This window comes from Palaemon carinicauda, chromosome 21 (assembly GCF_036898095.1).
Source record: "Palaemon carinicauda isolate YSFRI2023 chromosome 21, ASM3689809v2, whole genome shotgun sequence".
NCBI lineage: Eukaryota > Metazoa > Arthropoda > Malacostraca > Decapoda > Palaemonidae > Palaemon > Palaemon carinicauda.
Window position 1 is genome coordinate 30,135,358 of NC_090745.1, and position 19,708 is coordinate 30,155,065.

The 19,708-nt window shown below is 42.0% G+C and overlaps 1 protein-coding gene and 1 pseudogene across 3 annotated transcripts in view; both read left to right on the forward strand.

The window, feature by feature from the left end:
• The window catches only part of LOC137615249 (EARP-interacting protein homolog), a 131,276-nt gene that overhangs the window by 60,225 nt on the left and 51,343 nt on the right, over positions 1 to 19,708 (forward strand). For all 3 annotated transcript variants that reach the window (XM_068344971.1, XM_068344970.1, XM_068344969.1), the window contains one exon: positions 6,035 to 6,119. In XM_068344971.1, the coding sequence (XP_068201072.1) occupies positions 6,035 to 6,119 (85 nt within the window). The remainder of the gene's footprint in view (positions 1 to 6,034; positions 6,120 to 19,708) is intronic.
• Positions 570 to 688, forward strand: LOC137615553 (5S ribosomal RNA; annotated as a pseudogene).

A 19,708-nucleotide genomic window follows, 5' to 3' on the forward strand; every position in this document is an offset into this window, starting at 1 on the left:
TGCCCGTTTGGGCAGAATGATCCATGCCTTAGGAGTAGGTCCTCCATAGGGGCGTCAACGGCTTCACCCCCCGGCTTCTTCAGTCGATCCTTTCTCGTAGGAAAGCATCTGAGACGGGAATTCCGTAGTCGACCTCTCAGCTCTGATCAAGTTTGTCGAACAAACTTCGTCCAGCGTGGAACAGCAGAATCGATCAGACTGGTAACGAGGTGGCAGACCTCCTTAGGCCCTGGATCGGAAGGACGGGTACTTTCAGTTTCCATTCCATCCATCTGCCAGGAAGCTCTTGGAATTCAGCCTAGACTTAAGATGCGGTGTGGCGATCCCGCTGCGGCATCGCAGGTTTTTCCCCAGAGAACTCTCCCTGCTTTCCTCATGGCCGCTCAGGAGCAGGCTTCCGCCTCCTTCGCCTTTTGGAGGTTTGGTCAACTCCGGTAGGCTCGGGTTCGACCTTCTTCAACGCCGGGACAAGCTTCAGGATCCTTACCATGAGTGAGGGATCATGGTAATTTGCTAGGAGCCTTCTCTACTTCTGCCTCAACATCTGGAATATCTAGCCATGATATTGAGTCAACAGCCTTACCACGTTGGAAACCCCGCTTCTCGTCCGTCCAGCGAGGTTAAGCAACGTCGGGTCTGGTCGGTACTTGGATGGGTGACCGCCTGGGGACGCCAGATGCTGTTGCCTCCTCCTCCGAGCCTTCCCTTCAGTTGACTGTGGCAAGGCTGAGGAGAGTCGCAGTACCTGTTCTCAGTCAAGCAGAGCTTTCAGCCCTACCTTGGAATGTTTCCTAGGTCTCTTTTCCTCATTGACCCGTCTAAAGTCCCGAACGGTCGCCTCAGGATAAGTTCCCTGTGGGGCGGCCCAAGTTCCGGTGGTTTCAAAGCAACGATTAACCGGACTTTCTGGCCCCTATGGGACCAGCGGAACGTTTAGACCTGCAATGGGTGTTGACCTATGGAACCTCTTGATGAGAGTGGATATTCTTGTCCTTTCCCCACATTTTTTATGCTGTTCTCGGACTCGTCAAAGGAAAGGGGGGGGGGGGGGGGTCATGTTCCGGTTCAGGCCTATGGTCAGGACCTGAAGGATACCTCTCCATCATTCAGGCAGGCTTAGGGGCCGTAGTCTGGCCCCTCTACAGATCCTACAGCTCCTGCCGACGGAGCGACGACTTCATGGTACTGGCGTATTCCAACCAGCACGGGACGCATTTTCATACCTTCGCATCTTGCAGTAGAGATACTGAGATGATTTGAGATCCTCTCAATACCACTATCAGCTCGCTCATTCCGGGCAGAGGAATGTTCTCTCCGACTATCTGAGCAGAGCCTCGCAGATAGAGTGTACCTGGGGGTCTTTGGCCTTTAGTAACCAGCAAGTCCTGGCCGGGGGACCTGATCGCGACAGCTTGGAACTTCAAGCTTCCGCTGTTCTTCCCCCCAGTCTCAGACCCCAAGACTCTTTGGCAAGATGCATTCCGGTGATGGTGGGACAACATCGACGCCTGCGTCTTCCCTCCTTTATTGTCTGTTGAGAATGGGTCTCAACAAGACCAGGTTGTCTGTCAACCTTTCGATGGCCCTGAGAGCTCCACTGGGACTATATGCGGAACAGTTTCCGGACCCTCTGCTTCCCCTGATGGAACTCCCGGGAGAGCTTCTCCCACGGCACAGGCTACTCAAACAACCACACTGCAACATCTTTCACGAGGCGGGGCTTCGCTTCGGCTTCATGCCTGGAGACACTACACTTCCTCCTCAAAAAGAGACAACCCACTACAGTCGCGGGACGGAGGTCGCGTCATCTGCGATAGTCATCCGCAGGGGTCTACCAGGCGAAGTGGAGAGTCTTCTGTGGTTGGTGTCGTGGGAGAGATACCTCTTCTCCAGCAATAACAAACTTATTGCTTTTCGGAGGGAGGTAACTCCTTTCCGCTCTCGGCAGTGAAGCTTGTCGCTCAGCCTTTCCCTGGCCTTCAGGCTGAAAGGAATAAACTTTTTCCTTCCCGCTGGACCTTTCCTCGCTCATGCGAAGCTGCAAACGTCCCTGCCCCCAGTCGGAGTGTGACCTCCAACATGGAGCATGGTTCGGACTTTTTAGTCCCTTAAGAGATCTTCTCAAGACCCATTACGTCAGGCCTCTGATCGTATTCCGTCTTGGGGCTCCTGCTCACTCTGGCCTCGGCCAGTGTGTAAGCAATCTTCTTGGTCTCGTACGACTCCGCCCTTTCTAAGGAATGGGGGAAGGCAACATTCAGGTTCGCTCCTGAGTTGTTGGCTAGACTTAGAATCTTGAGGTTCCGGCCCTTCGGTCCAATTCCTTCAAGATTTCGAGTCACCATTCTGTATCAGATGACCCAAACCTTCTCCTTCTTGCCAGTAAAGGAATCGAGGGGTTATCTTTGGGAACAGCTGCAGTTTGTCCTCACGTGCAGCCGGGTTGGGAGCACAAGAAGGACACGGGGGAGAGTCACCAGTATACCTCTTCAGCTCGGACTCAAGGACATTCATCTCGACCTGAATCCAGACCCTCCCCCGTCACGTCGCCCTACAGCACGATGTCGGATACATCGCAACGTCCCTCGCCTTCGAGTAATACTACTCTGTGACGCAGGTGCTACAAGCTGGAGTCTGGAAGCGTCTAATGACCTTCGCAGCCCGCCTCCTGCAGGACGTGACCCACAGGAGTATCGATACGTTTCTATCGCTCTGTGGTGGCTACACAACAGCTGGTCTAACCTCAGGCTCCTTTTTGGACAGGTAGCAGAAGGTTGAGGGCATTGTTATCAGGTTTTAGTCTGCATGAACGAAAGAAGTATGTCTGGCCCTTACTTCTTTCTTCATCATCCCCTCTACTGGCAAGCAGCATCTTGGTCTCTGCATAGCTGACCTCAAACCTCTGCAGGTAAACCATGCTTCCTTGTGTTCCGAGTATTGAGTCAATACTGTCGCATCCCCCATACCCTGACGAGGTGGTTTTGGGAACGTTCTAACCCAGAGTTCCTTCTGGAACTCCAGGTCAACTGCCTAGGACGGGTCACACTTCTTCCTTCACACACAATCTTATGTAGGCCACAAGTTTCCTTGCGGAGCAAGGAACTTGTGAGGTGCAGGGACTCCTTTTCTCGAGTGCGACTCACTCGGATTCTGAGTCCCCGGGTAAAGCCAAAGCCAGTATGGCTGGGGACTTTCCACCCTTCCTAAGGGGTAAGTCACCCAATGTAAATAGCGTGGTTTGTATTTCGGTTACGGAACAAATGACAAATTCGGAGATAATTTGTATTTTTCCTAACCATTCAAACCTTAGCTATTTACATATATTTGCCTGCCAGCCCTGTCCCCCAAGACAAGTCCTACCTCTAAGTGAAGTGAAGTAGTTCACCGGTGTGTGACGGGGGGAGGGGTAGTTAGATACCACTCCCCTACCCCCCCCGCTAACTAGCGCGGGGGTAATACACCCTCGTTAAATTCTAATGGCTCGCCATTTCAGCTACGCTAAAAGGTAAACCCAATGTAAATAGCAAAGGTTTGTATGGTTAGGAAAAATACAAATTATCTCCGAATTTGTCATATTAAATGATTACAGGATTTTATAGCTAGGAAAATGCAATTTAGGACAAATTGTCATTTAACAACAACAACAACACCAACAACAACAAAATCACCAACAATAAAAATAACAACAACAACAACAACAACTGGACCATATCCAAATAAAAGACCTCCCTTTGCAAGGAATCAGAACTTCATGCTATAAGGTAGTTGTTGAATCTTTCAGTATTCTTTAGATTTAAGAGGTTCCACGAAGTGCTCCTGTAACTATTGGTGCTCTTTATCCTAACAACGTAATAAAAACACTAACCAGTATTTCAGAAGTCTATTCATGCTTGGATAACAAAGTGTAATGTCAAAAATACATTATCAAGAGATATAATAACCTTTGATTTTGCTTAGCATGAAGTTCCACTGAGATAAAATTACGTTCAGTTATGGTACTGATAGTATCAATTTGTTAAAAATTACCTACATTAAAGACTTGTAAATTCTGTAAAATTAAGGGATTGAGAAGATTAATATTGCCTTGTTAACTGAGGTGCCCCCACTTGAGGAATGCACCAGCAAAGAACAAATAAAATTGGAAATACTATATTCAAGTGAGAAAATGGTATAGAGAATGTTCTTGAAATCTTATTTCAGTTTAAGGCTTATCATCATGTGAAATCTTATTGTGGATAGATAAATAATTCCAGGATTGGTTATAAGATACATGTGTGTACTGTTTTCAGCCAGATCTTGTCAGGACTTATATGAGGACGTAATTTAAGCACATCTCGTGCTTACAAGTTCTTGCCTATCGTGCTACCACAACATCCACTATTGTTCCTGTCAGTGGAGGATAACTGTTCTCCCCATCTCCTCATGCTGACTTCTTCATCCTGTATTTAGTCCTAACATCTTACTTCCTTCCACATCAATTATTATTATTATTATTATTATTATTATTATTATTATTATTATTATTATTATTATTATTATAATTATTATTATTATTATTATTACTAGCTAAGCTACAGTCCTAGTTAGAAAAGCTGGATGCTATAAGCCAAGGGCTCAAACAGGAAAACATAGCCCAGTGAGGAAAGGAAATAAGGAAATAAATAAACTACAAGAAGTAATGAACAATTAAAATATAATATTTTAAGAACAATGACAACATTAAAGCAGACCTTTCATACATAAACTATAAAAAGGTACTTATGTCAGCCTGTTCAATATAAAAACATTTTCTGCAAGTTTGTACTTCTGAAGTTCTACTGATTCAACTACACGATTAGGAAGGTCATTCCACAACTTGGTCACAGCTGGAATAAAACTTCTAGAATACTGTGTAGTATTAAGCCTCATGATGGACAAGGCAAGCCTATTAGAATTAACTGCATACCTAGTATTACAAACAAGATGGTGCTGTCCAGGAAGATCTGAATGTAAAGGATGGTCAGAATTATGAAAAATCTTATGCAACATGCATAAACAACTAATTGAATGACGATACTAGTGATCAATATCTAGATCAGAAATAAGAAATCTAATAGACCTTAAGTTCCTGTCCAACAAATTGAGATGAGAATCAGCAGCTGAAGGCCAGACAGGAGAACAGTGCTCAAAACTAAGTAGAATTAAAACACTTCTTCAGAATAGATTGATCACCAAAAATTTTAAGTTTCTCAATAAGCCAATTCCAACATTGTTCCCATTTATAAGGGTCTTAAAATTAGAATACCTGTTTTGACTAATTTAAGATTCTACTTTTAACTACTTTGTGTTGTAGTTATATTTTATGCAGTTGATAGGTAATTAGGAGATAAAAAGTCATTTAGGGAAACAATCTGGAGTCCCATATTATCAATATGTTTCTTAAGATGGTTTGTTACCAACAATCTAGACTACAGGTGAATCTAGAATTGTGATTATTTTGTATTCTAAAACTATAAACAATCTATCTCTCCTTGACTGGCAACCCACCTCCAATATTGTGTGGAAGTCAACATTGTCAACATCAGGTGAGGTTTATTGAAATAAATATAATTCTAATAAGATTTACTTCTTTACTCACCTGAAGTTCATATACAGTACATGTCCACCCTCCTTCCCACTGACTTTTGGTGTCAAGAGGATAGGGAATAGTTTTGACTTCAAGACTGAAAAGACAAAGGCTCTGTGGCTTGCCTAAAATTAACCATTAAATTGTCTCATTACTTTGCTAGAGCCTTAATTCTATTGAAAGGACAGAAAATGGAAAAATTTCAGTTTTAGGGGTAAATGTTGCTAAAACGGAGTTTTCAGAGAGAAGTAATATGCACACACCTGGTGAGTACAGCATATAAATGAAGAAAGAATTATAATTAAAATTATGTTATTTGGAATTGATTTATGTAGAATAATTTTTGTTAAGGTTTGTTTGTAAAAATCTCATTCTGATTTGATAAATGTTTAGAAAATATCCGCTCTATCTTTAATAATTGTTTTACAGCACAAGATTACTGTGGGGAATTTGGTGCTGCCTTATGGAGGTTACCACTGGAGGGTTCATCATCAACTATGATGGATGATAATAGGTGAGAAATGTAGCAGCAATATAATAATTTTTCTCATTTTTCTTTTCATAAGCATTTATGATAATAATTATAAATTTATGTCAGACTTCATAACGACCCTTTTTAAGAAAAACAGGAACCTTAAGAAGGTATTAAATATTGGTTAAAGAAAAAGAATGTACTGGGATGATTGACCCACATTCATTATATTAAACTACTGTACTGTATTAACTTGTGAAACAGAATCTTAATATATACTGTACTGTATAGTGTATTATCTTTGTAAAGTCATATTTGTTCCTGCACAATTACAAACCATCGTTCCTTACATAGTAAAAATACAGCCCTTAAAGATTATAACGAGGTGTCAACAACCGGCCCGTAGTTACCTGCCGTAATAAACCATTTAGATATCAGCCGTCAGTGAGGACAGTAGTTCTTTCTGGCTGGGATATTAGCAGCTATAATAATCAATTCTCTATCATTTTCCAGCATGTTTGCCACTTCAAGGGTGACTAATTTTGTCTTTGAGGATGTCTGCAGTATTTTTATGAGTGCTAGGGAAGATTGAAAGACGTGCACGTGTTTAGGGGTATGGCTAACGGTATGTCTGATCATTTTTTGGTGGAAGGAAAATTAGTTGTAGCAAAAGAGTGGGGGAATAGAGTAGGTGGATGTAAAAGGGAGCTAGTGAGGGTTGAAGAGCTAATAAAACCGGGGGTAAAAAGTAAATATCAGGAAAGGTTGAAAATGGCATATGACGAGGTGAGAGTAAGAGAAACTGGTAATTTAGAGGAGGAGTGGAAGTTAGCAAAAGAAAATTTTGTTGGGATTGCAAGTGATGTATGTGGCAAGAAGGTTGTTGGAGGCAGCATGAGGAAGGGCAGTGAATGGTGGAATGAAGGAGTGAAGGTAAAAGTGGAAGAGAAAAAGAGGGCTTTTGAAGAATGGCTGCAGAGTAATAGTATAGAGAAGTATGAAAAATATAGAGAGCAAAAGGTGGAAGTAAAGCGCAAGGTACGTGAGGCAAAGAGGGCAGCTGACCTGAGGTGGGGTCAGGGACTGGGACAGTCATATGAAGAGAATAAGAAGAAGTTTTGGAAAGAAGTGAAGAGAGTAAGGAAGGCCGGCGCAAGAATTGAAGAGACAGTGAAAGATGGAAATGGAAGGTTGTTAAAAGGAGAGGAGGCAAGGAAAAGGTGGGCGGAATATTTTGAAAGTTTGCTGAATGTTGAGGATGATAGGGAGGCAGATATAATTGCGGTTCCAGTTGTTGAGGTGCCAGTGATGGGAGATGAGAATGAGAGAGAGATTACAATAGAGGAAGTGAGGAGAGCACTAGATGAAACGAGAGTAGGAAAAGCATCGGGTATGGATGGTGTGAAAGCTGAGATGTTGAAGGAAGGGGGTGTGACTGTACTTGAATGGTTGGTGAGATTGTTTAATGTGTGTTTTGTGTTGTCAATGGTACCAGTAGATTGGGTCTGTGCATGTATTGTACCACTATATAAGGGTAAGGGAGATGTGCATGAGTGTTGTAATTCAAGAGGTATTAGTTTGTTGAGTGTAGTTGGAAAAGTGTATGGTAGAATACTGATTAATAGGATTAAGGATAAAACAGAGAATGCAATCTTGGAAGTACAGGGTGGTTTTAGAAGAGGTAGGGGTTGTATGAATCAGATTTTTACAGTTAGGCAGATATGCGAGAAATATTTAGCAAAAGGTAAGGAGGTGTATGTTGCATTTATGGATCTGGAGAAAGCATATGATAGAGTTGATAGGGAAGCAATGTGGAATGTGATGAGGTTATATGGAGTTGGTGGAAGGTTGTTGCAAGCAGTGAAAAGTTTCTACACAGGTAGTAAAGCATGTGTTAGAATAGGAAATGAGGTGAGCGATTGGTTTCCGGTGAGAGTGGGGCTGAGACAGGGATGTGTGATGTCGCCGTGGTTGTTTAACTTGTATGTTGATGGAGTGGTGAGAGAGGTGAATGCTAGAGTGCTTGGACGAGGATTAAAACTGGTAGGCGAGAATGATCATGAATGGGAGGTAAATCAGTTGTTGTTTGCGGATGATACTGTACTGGTAGCAGACACAGAAGAGAAGCTTGACCGACTAGTGACAGAATTTGGAAGGGTGTGTGAGAGAAGGAAGTTGAGAGTTAATGTGGGTAAGAGTAAGGTTATGAGATGTACGAGAAGGGAAGGTGGTGCAAGGTTGAATGTCATGTTGAATGGAGAGTTACTTGAGGAGGTGGATCAGTTTAAGTACTTGGGGTCTGTTGTTGCAGCAAATGGTGGAGTGGAAGCAGATGTACGTCAGAGAGTGAATGAAGGTTGCAAAGTGTTGGGGGCAGTTAAGGGAGTAGTAAAAAATAGAGGATTGGGCATGAATGTAAAGAGAGTTCTATATGAGAAAGTGATTGTACCAACTGTGATGTATGGATCGGAGTTGTGGGGAATGAAAGTGATGGAGAGACAGAAATTGAATGTGTTTGAGATGAAGTGTCTGAGGAGTATGGCTGGTGTATCTCGAGTAGATAGGGTTAGGAACGAAGTGGTGAGGGTGAGAACGGGTGTAAGAAATGAGTTAGCGGCTAGAGTGGATATGAATGTGTTGAGGTGGTTTGGCCATGTTGAGAGAATGGAAAATGGCTGTCTGCTAAAGAAGGTGATGAATGCAAGAGTTGATGGGAGAAGTACAAGAGGAAGGCCAAGGTTTGGGTGGATGGATGGTGTGAAGAAAGCTCTGGGTGATAGGAGGATAGATGTGAGAGAGGCAAGAGAGCGTGCTAGAAATAGGAATGAATGGCGAGCGATTGTGACGCAGTTCTGGTAGGCCCTGCTGCTTCCTCCGGTGCCTTAGATGACCGCGGAGGTAGCAGCAGTAGGGGACTCAGCAGTATGAAGCTTCATCTGTGGTGGAAATGTGGGAGGTTGGGCTGTGGCACCCTAGCAGTACCAGCTGAACTCGGCTGAGTCCCTGGTTAGGCTGGAGGAACGTAGAGAGTAGAGGTCCCCTTTTTGTTTTGTTTCTTGTTGTTGTCGGCTACCCCCCAAAATTGGGGGAAGTGCCTTTGGTATATGGATATGGCTAGGGAGGCAGATCCTCATCAGTTGTGCCTGGCCATCAAACGACATTCACGTAAATCTTCACACTTGTTTCAGCTTGGGCTCATGGCAACGAAATTTGTCTGCTGAGGTACCTCAACAACTGGCTGATGCTGTCACTGTTTTGTCACCTTCTGGGCATCAAGATAAATTGGGAGAAGTCCAGCCTCGAGCCCAACCAGAGGAAGGAGTAATTGAGTATGCTGATAGACACAAAGAAGGCAAAGATCTTTCCTTCGGAGAGTAGTATCAGCAGACTCAGGAAAGTAACGCAGCCCTCCCTCATCCAACAACTTATCCCAGATCGGAATGGCAAAAGTTACACGGACATTTCCTGTCTTTGGAGAAACTCTTGCCTCATGGGCAACTTCATCAGCATTCTTTTGGAGAAGCTTTTATCTCGTGGGCAACTTCATCAGCGTTCTTTCCAATGGTGCCCAAAGACACACTGGGCACCCTCAACATCTAGTTCCAGTCAATCAGGAAGTAAGGGAGGATCTAGCATGGTGGCTAAGAGACAAGAATCTGCTCAAAGGAGTTCTCTCAGACAGCTCTCCTCTGGAGATGCTTCTCTTCACGAACACTTCAGAGGAAGGGTGGAGTGCGCATGTAAGGAATGAGATCGCTTCAGGATGTTGGTTTGAGGAGGAAAGATGTGTCCACATCAATGTCAGAAATGAAACCAGTTTTTGTCCTTGGAGTCATTTCAACACCAGCTGATAGGTCATTCAGTGGCTTTGATGAGCATTAACACCACCATAGTGGCCTACATCAACAAGAAAGGCGGTATTGTTTCACAGCACCTTTGCAAGTTAACAAGACGGGCATACTCCTGGATGTTGGACAACTTGGTGAAGTTGTTGGCAAGATTAATTCCGGGCAACAGGAATGTAATCGCCAACAAGCTCTATTGTGACTCATGGTCGAGCGGAGGGGTTGCTTCATCCTCTATTAGCAAAGAGGCTGCTGACTTTTTGGGATTCTCCATCAATATACCTATTTGCCACTAAGCTCAACCACAAGCTTTCGGTCTACTGTTCACCAATCCCGAACCCAGAAGCAGCTCTAGAGGATGCCTTCCAACACCAGTGAGATGGCCTTCATACTATGCTTTTTGCCATTTTACCTGATTTGAAAGATAATCAACGGGGTACCTACTAACCCAGATCTCAGGCTGATCCTAGTGGCTCCCAAATGACCATAAGCAAAATGGTACTTGGACCTGCTTACTGCTCCTGACAAAAGTTTCAAGAGACCTTCCTCTATGGCCCAATTTGCTTTGCCAGCCCCACATGCAGATTCCATGGCACATTGACATCCCTGTCTCTTCATGGATAGAGACTATCAAGCATATCCTCCGAGGGAAAGGCTTTTCGCAATGCACAGCAAAGATGTATGGATAGCTAGGAAGTCCTCTGGAGGGCTCTCTCAAGCAAAGTGGGCCATTTTCTGTGATTGGTGCGGTAGAAGGGGTAAATCTCCGGTTGCAGATTTTCTTGTCTACCTTTACTGGGAGAATTTTCACCCTGTCACAGATGTGAAAGGTTTTTGCTCGGCTAGAGCCAGGTCTGCCAACTAAAGAGTTTAGATCTCTCCTCATTATGGGAATTTTCCATGATCATCAGAAGCTTCAAGCAGTCTTGTTCGCAAAGGGAACTCAAGTACCCCTGTGTAGGATGTAACCAGAGTACAGTGATACCTCGGTACTCGACCATAATCCGTTCGAGATCCGTGTTCGACCTCCGATTTGTTCGAGTACCGAATTTTTTTTCCCCATAAGAAATAATGGTATATATTCTATTCCGTTCCCAAGCACTCGAACAGGCCCAAAATATTAATAAAACGTGTACCTAAACAACAATAATTATCTAAATGTGTATGAAATTGGTCAGAAAATCCTATAAAACAATTTTAAACCATTTACTGTACTAAAATAAAACAATTTTAAACCATTTTCTGTACTGTAGTGAACATACCTTTGAGCAGCGGTTCGATGGCATACAGGGATGGATGTGGAGAGGATGGAAGGGGGAGGTTACTGCTTGGAAGGAGAGTCCCCTTCCATGATGTGGCGGGGTAGTTCTCCTTCAGGAGTTGTTTCTCTCTCCAATGAAAGGGTGGGCAGATCTATTTCAGGGGTTTCTTCTCTTCTTTGTCTCTTCTTTGGAGGAGAAACAGGCTTTGATGTAGCAGCTTTCTTTTCTTTTGTGAAAAACTGGTCTATTGTTAATTGTTTCTTCCTCCTCTGCAGTATTCTTCGAAAATGATACATGACACTATCATTAAACATATGCACTGCCCGGTTTGCTACTGCAATTTCTGGGTGGTATTTTTCAGCAAAAGCCTGCACATCTGCCCACTTGGAACAAATTTCATTGATGAGAGAACTTGGAACATCCTCCCTTACCTCATCCTCTTCTGAAGATTCCTGCTCCACAATCAGATCCTGCTGCTGTTGTTGTTGCAGGTGCAACAATTCCTCCACAGTCAACTCGGTAGAATGGCTTTCTACAAGCTCATCAATATCATCCTTGTCGACCTCAAGCCCCAAACTCCTGCCCATGACAACAATTTCCTCAACGACATCAGTGTCATCAGAAATTACAGGGGTAGCAGTGCTTGGACCCGCCTCTGGTTGGAAACCTTCAAACTCCCTCTCTGTGACACATGATGGCCACAGCTTACGCCAGGCAGAGTTCAATGTCCTATAGGTCACACCTCGCCAAGCTTGGTCAATCATGTTAACAGAGTTGAGGATGCTGAAGTGTTCCTTCCAGAATTCCTTTAGGGTCAACTTCGTGTCACTGGTCACTTCAAAACACTTTCTGAAAAGGGCCTTGGTATAGAGTTTTTTGAAGTTTGAAATGACCTGTTGGTCCATGGGCTGGAGTATGGGAGTAGTATTGGGGGGCAAGAATTTGATTTTGATAAAGCTGTATTCTTCTTTCAAGTCATCCTCGAGACCTGGAGGATGTGCAGGAGCATTGTCCATAACCAGAAGACATTTCATTGGCAAGCTCTTTTCAATGAGGTAAGCCTTAACCTGGGGGGCAAACACTTCGTTTATCCACTCAGTAAAGAATTGTCTTGTGACCCAAGATTTAGTGTTCGAGCGCCACATAACTGGTAGTGCACTTTTACAAATATTATTTCGTTTGAACACCCGGGGGTTGTCCGAGTGGTACACTAACAAGGGTTTGATCTTGCAATCGCCACTTGCATTTGCACACAGCAACAATGTTAGCCTATCTTTCATTGGCTTGTGACCTGGCATCTTCGTCTCGTCCTTGGTAATGTACGTATTGGCTGGCATTTTCTTCCAAAATAACCCAGTCTCATCACAATTAAAGACTTGTTGTGCGATCAAATTTTGTTCATTTATGTACCGATCGAATTCCCCCACGTATTTATCGGCTGCAATTTGATCCGAACTAGCTGCCTCCCCATGCCTAGTAACACGATGAATACCTGTTCTATTACGAAACTTTTCAAACCAACCCCTGCTCGCTTTAAATGTAAATGAATCACTTTCACTGGTACTCGGACTTTTCTTCACTAATTCTTCATAGATATGCAACGCTTTTTCACAAATGAACGCTTCACTAACACTTTCCCCGGCCAACTGTTTTTCTTTAATAAATATTAAAAGCAACTTTTCCATCTCCTCAATCACTTGTGGCCTTTGCTTAGTTACCGCCGTAACTCCCGTTGCAACATTCGCCTTCTTAATCATTTCTTTATGCTTTAAAAACGTAGAAATGGTCGACTTCGCCATTCCGTATTCTACCGCTAAATCGGACACTCGTACACCATTCTCATATTTCGCTATAATTTCCTTCTTCAACTCGATCGTTGTTTGCACTGTTTTCCTCTTCTCCTTCCCCTTAACACTCATTACTTTCTTGGGACTCATTATGAAAGCTAAAAAAGCAATTAAAAGCACTGAAAATCACTAAATCACAACGAATGCTGATCGCGCGTTGTCTGAGTGACGCTCTCGAGAGAACTGATGCTTCCCGAACAAGCGAGAGTGGCCGAGATGGCGCGATCATCACAAAGCCCATGCGGTCGTCACGTGTTCGGCTGGTCGAGTACCGAATTTTTGGTCGAGCACCGCAGCAAAAATTTCTCGAAAATTTTGGTCGAACTCCGAATTGTTCGAGTATAGAGTCGTTCGACTACCGAGGTATCACTGTACTTAGGTTCCCTAGAATTGACCCATACGAACCACTATGACAAGCGTTGGATAAGAACTGCATTCTGAAGACTGTTTTTCTCTTCGCGTTAGCCTCTGCAGAGTAGGTGAACTTCATGGTATTTTCAATGTATCTCACTCTGAAGGATGAAGAAATGTCTCTTTTTACCCTTGTTCCAGAATCTGTGGCATAAACCCAAAACCTTGCCATCAAGGACATTGGATTTGAGCCTTTCTCCATCTCTTCCCTTCAGAACTTCACCTACAGTCTGGAAGATTTTGTTTCTTTGTCCCTTGTGAGCGCTTAGAAGCTACTGGAACAGAACCCAATCCTTCAGGTCGCAGATTCAAAATCTCTTTATTAGTGGTAGCAGTTTAAAAATTTTCAGAGAATATCATTTCCTTTTGGCTTTGTGAAGCCGTCAAAAGGGCATATTACCAAGAGAATCTTGATGATTTATTTTCAATACGAGCTTAAGAAGTTAGAGGAATTGGCTTGATGCTGGCTTTTAGGAAAAATCCGTCAGTGGCGGAAGTATCAAAGGCTGGAGTCTAGAAACTTCAGACAACCTTTACAGCCTGCTATCTGCAGAAATATACCCACAAGTCTTTGACATGTTTTTCCTGGGACCTGTCGTAGCTGTTCAACTTGTTATATAGCATACCTAGCTCCTTAAGGAACAAGCATTTCATCTAAGATAGTGGTCTTAACCTTAGACTAGGATAAGAGATAGAATGTTTGGCCCTTTTTTCTCCCTTACTTCCCCTCTTGGGGTGCAGCGGTCATCCCGTTATTTGCTGGATCGAACACTTGTTGCAAATAAGCTTCTATAACAAGCACTGTTCTATAATTCCCCAGATGCTGAAGCCTTGACGAGGATGGAAGGCTTAGGGATTAGCAGCTGGGCTCTGATGAACTGTGGGAACTGCTTTCCCACTGGACCTTGGTACCCAATTGTTGATCTAACTAAATTAATCAGCACTTTCTCTCTTCCTTTTGGTTATTTCTTTTATTCTCCCATCCCTTCCTCTTGGCCATGAACTTGTTGATGACTTTGGCTTGTTTGATTATAGTTTGACTGCTTCTTTGGATTTGGCGCAGTGCGGAATGGATGGCATGCCATCTCAACCTGTACAAATTTAGATGCCATCACCCTCTGACTGACCTCATTGAGTGCAGTCATCGGTGGTAGGGGCTAACTATACCCACTGACCAGTGTACGCCCACCTAAAGAGAGGCAGGCCCTCTCTAATAGAGGACTGGTCCCCGCTGAAGCCTCTTCTCCTGTTGGGCCACATGTGATAGGAGGACTCATATCCTCCGATAGTAGGTGGATAACCCAGCTTGCTTCATCTATACAAACCAACCCCTCTGTTGACGACCTGGAAACTGAAAAGGACCATTCTACAGATGCTGAAAAACCAGGTAATTTGGGTAACATAGGGAATCTGCGAATCCTTCATGTCACCCAAATTCCCATAGAAAGTAATTGCAATGTCCTGTATAAAGCATTTCAGCATTATGGTAGTATTAAAGAAATCAGAATGAGACTCGAAAATGACAAGTGCGATTAGTGGATATCATTTCATAATCATGATGAAGCATTTGATGCAACCCGAGACGTTATGAATATTAAAATAAATAATTTCAATATCAAGGGTGCTCTTTGTGATGGGGTACCTAAGGATCTAGATATATACAAACTTGCAGATTGAATTGACAGAGATAGGGAGGTGGTTGTACCCTCCCAAAGAAGGCCAAAACCACCAAAGGGGATTATTGCTCAGTCAAAAGGGAGTACAGGAAATTATTTTAAAATTGAAAATTTCTTCAAAAGAAAGTAGGTAGCATCGAACCGGGAGATATATCTCGTTTTGGAAAGAACAATTTCCTCATAAGTGCCAAATCAGAAACACAATCTGTTATACTATGCAATTTAAAGACTGAGATTGATGACATAAAGTTGGATGTGAAACCCCATCTAAACTTCAGTTATGGAAAGGGACTAGTTTTCAGTAGAGACTTGTATGAGTTTACGGAGGAGGAGATACTGGCCTTGTGTCCTTTAACTATATGGAAAATGCATAAAGTCCCTTGAACATCAGTGATTATCCTTACTTTCCAGGATGCTGATGTGCCTTTCCACATTTACATAGAAAATGAACGGATGAAAGTTCAAACTTTTAAGTAGAAGCTACTGCAATGTTTTAATTGCTTTAGATATGGACATTCTTCTAAAGTTTGCAAGAATGAAAAAATGTGTGGTACTTGCTCTAATGTTAACCATGGAGAATATATAGTAGAGGAAAATTGTTTAAACTGTAATTTGAATCATAAATCTACTGATAGGAGTTGTCAGCAATATAAGTTAGAAGAGGCTGCCTTCAATAAATCCAATATCAAACATATACGCGTGGAGCATGCCAAGAGACTATTGAGTAAATCAACAAGTTATGCAAAGGTGTGGAAATCAGGAAGAAAAATGAGGCAGGAGACATCCATCCTTCCATATTACTGCCAGTATTCCCCCAAAAAGAAATTTGCCATCTTCGGATAAAATTCTGCATATAGGGCGAGAATATCACCTCCCAAGGCTTTGCCCACCTCTATTAAACCTTTGTTCCCCATTACAAAGGATAATACTATCCTCTCTCAGGCTATATCTTTGCCTGATTTGATGGAGGTTTCACATAAAACCGAGTAATTGGGTGCTCCTATAATGGGGAAAACACCAAAACCTGATAAATCACCACCTGTTGATAGGAAAAGAGAGAGACCTACATCTCTCACCTCCATCTATTAAGAACAAAGTTATGATATCAAATAGATATGATGTTCTGTCTGTTGATATTTAAGATCAACAAAAATACTACTTAAATCAATAGAAAATTCAAGTTGAGGTACTCAAGAATTAGGTAAAAGGAACATTGAAAAGACCCTCACTTAAGAAGTCTACAGGGAATATTTTTAAATCAAAAACTGTCAATGGGAAGACCTCATTCAAGATGTCTTCCAAAACATAATCCATAGTTTTCTCCATTTTGCAATGGAAGCTCCTCATTCATGAGCACTCTCCTATAGCTTTATGTCTACAGGAGAGGAAGCTTGATGTTAATTCTCCCTGTCGTCAAGAGTGTGTTAGCTATAAGACACCATATGATCAACGAACTGGGAGCCATGGGGGAAGTCTTACATACGTTTGCCAAAATGTTCCTAAAATACCTTTACCCATTTGTACCCCTCTGCAGGCAGTGGTTGTACAAACTGATGTAGGGGAGAAAATACACAATTTGCTCTTTTTATTTGCCTCCTAATAACACCGTGTTGTATAATGATTTAGTAGAGCTGATTCTACAACTCCCTCAACCTTTTCTCTTGTTGGGGGATTTTAATAGTAGACATCCTTTATGAGGAGATGTTTTTAGCAAACACAGGGGACAACATTATATCATTAAATGTGGAAAAAGAAGATATGGGACTACTTAATACAGGAGAGCCTATGCACTTTCATGTTCAGACAGGTACCTTGTCATGCATTGACCTATCAATCCAAATCTCTAATTGCCTTCTTGATTTCGATTGGAGGACATTAGATGATTGGCATATTAGTGATCATGTACCAATCATTATAAACACCAGCAATGGTCCACCTTTACAGAGATCACCATGAGGAAATCTTGACAAGGCAGAGTGGGGTAGATTTCATGAGCTAGATGGGAATGCAGAATAGTTTGAGAATATTGATTATGCCATAGACTTGCTGAATGGAACACATTATACAGCAGGAGTCAATTCAATACCCAAAACAACTGGGTTAATCAAACGATGACCAGTCCCCAGGTGGTCTTCAGAATTAAGTGCCCTGCACAGAGCCACAAGAAGGTCTTTAACTCGATTGCACAGACGCCGTACCAAGGAGAATTTAACTACGTACAAGAAATGTAAAGCACAGTTCCGTCGTGCCATGAAAGAAGCTAGGCGCCAGTCTTGGGTGTCTTTTGTTTCCTCCATTAACAGTAGAACACCACCATCTTCTGTGTGGAGGAAAGTGAAAAAGATAGCAGACAAATTCACCCCAAACCCACCAACAGTGTTGAAGGTTAATGGACAATATATGACTATAGAGCATCTGAGATTAGTAATGCCCTGGCTGATCATTTCTCAAATGTATCATGCAAGTGTGAAGCAGTTCCTAGTCACGTCACCAGTATAGGAGCATTGAAGAAAAGAAAATTTTATATAATTTTTACAAAAGGAAGGGAAAAGTCACAATTCTCCTTTTACTGAAAGAGAATTTGATTCTGCACTTGCTATGTGTAATGATACAGCCCTTCGACCTGATGGAATACCATATGCAATGATTAAACATGTACCTGTTAATACCAAGTTATTTATTTTAAGAATTATTAACAGAATATGGTATGATCATAGTTATCCAAAGGTTTGGGAACTAGCCATTATTTTAGCCTTTTTAAAACTCGGTAAGGATAAGTTTTTAGCTGCAAACTATCAACCAATTGCATTGACATCTTGTTTATGTAAGATCATGGAGAAGATGGTCAATGCAAGACTGATATGGTACCTGGAAAAGAAGGGTATTTTATCACCTATGCAGTGTGAATTTAGAAAAATGCACTCAACGACTGATGTGTTGATACAACTTGAATCCTCTATTTGTGAAACCTTTGCTTCCAAACAGCACCATGTAACAGTTTTTTTTTTTTTTACCTTGAAAAGGCATATGATATTATATGGAGATATGATATAATTAAAACCATTCATGAATTGGCATTAAGAGTAGAGCTACCATTGTTCATTCAGTCCTTTATTTCACATAGATTTTTTCAAGTGAGTGTGGGGGAAACTGTCAGAGAGAAAATATCAGGAAAAAGGAGTTCCCCAGGGTAGTGTGCTAAGTGTAACCCTATTTGGACTAGCCATTAAGGGGATGTCCTCTATTATTCCCCAAGATATTCTTTCAACATTGTCTATAGATGATATATCTATATCATTTGGTGGAGCTAGACTGGCAATGGTTAAGAGAAAACTACAACTTTCAATTGAAAAAATTATCCAGTGGGCCAATATATATGGATTTAAGTTTTCGACAAGCAAAACTGTTGTAGTCCAGTTCTGTCATATTCAAGGAGTACATCCGGACCCGGATCTCTACATCAAAGGTAAACAGATCCCATGTGTAAGTGAAGTTAGATTTCAAGGGTTGATATTTGATTGTAGGCTTACATGGGTTCCTCACTTGAAAGCCTTAAAGGTAAAATGTCTTGAGGTTCTGAGTCTTTTAAAAGTTTTGTCCCATACATCATGGGGGGGGGAAGGGGGGGGGGGGGCAGACCGCAAAACTATTCTAACGTTATACAAGGCCATACATTTTCCAAAAATTAGTTATGGCTGTGAAATATACCCTTCAGCCACCCTAAGCCGATTAAAAATTTTAGATTCTATACACCATACTGGTATTAGATTGGCAACAGGGGCTTTTAGAACTTCTCCTATTCCAAGCTTCCTTGTTGACACTGGAGAATTACTATTAGGCCTTTACCAAAAGTCTTTTATCATTTGGTATTGGTTTAAGTTGCAAAAACTTCCTAATTCTTTAGCCTGTCAGACTGCGAGCCTTGTAAGGCACTCATCATACTTTTGAGTTACACCCAAAATCCCCTCAACCTTATGATTTTCGGGTGAAAAAATTGATTGACAGTCTTGATATAGTTAGAACTAAGGTGCTTCTATTGAAGGTATTATCAATGCCCCATGGAAATTACTAGAGGTATCTCTTTGTAAATATTCTATTGGAGTTCAAAAGAATATGACGGACTTAGAAGCCAGGTCTCTTTTTATGGAACATGTTGCAGAACATAAGGAATCTACTTTTATATATACTGATGGCTCCAAATCCAATGATGACATTGGATTTGGATTAAATAGTAATGCTTTTAATTGTAGAGGTGCACTCCCTCTAACAGCTTCCATATTTACTGCCAAACTATGTGGCATATTAACTGCTGTTGAAAAAATAGTGTCTAAAGAGGGGGGTTAATTTTATAAATTTTAGTGATGCAAGGAGTGTCCTTCAAGCTTTATATGTTTTTAATTCCAGTAACCCTTTAGTTTTAAAGATTTTAGAATGACTTTTTGTTATTGGACTGAGAGGTATAACAGTTCAATTTTGCAGGGTTTCGGCACACGTAGGTGTGTTTGGAAACAAGAAGGCAGATTTAATGGCAAAGAATGTTGCAGCTGAATTGCGACCTAGAAGGTATCCAATTCTTTGCAATGATTTTTT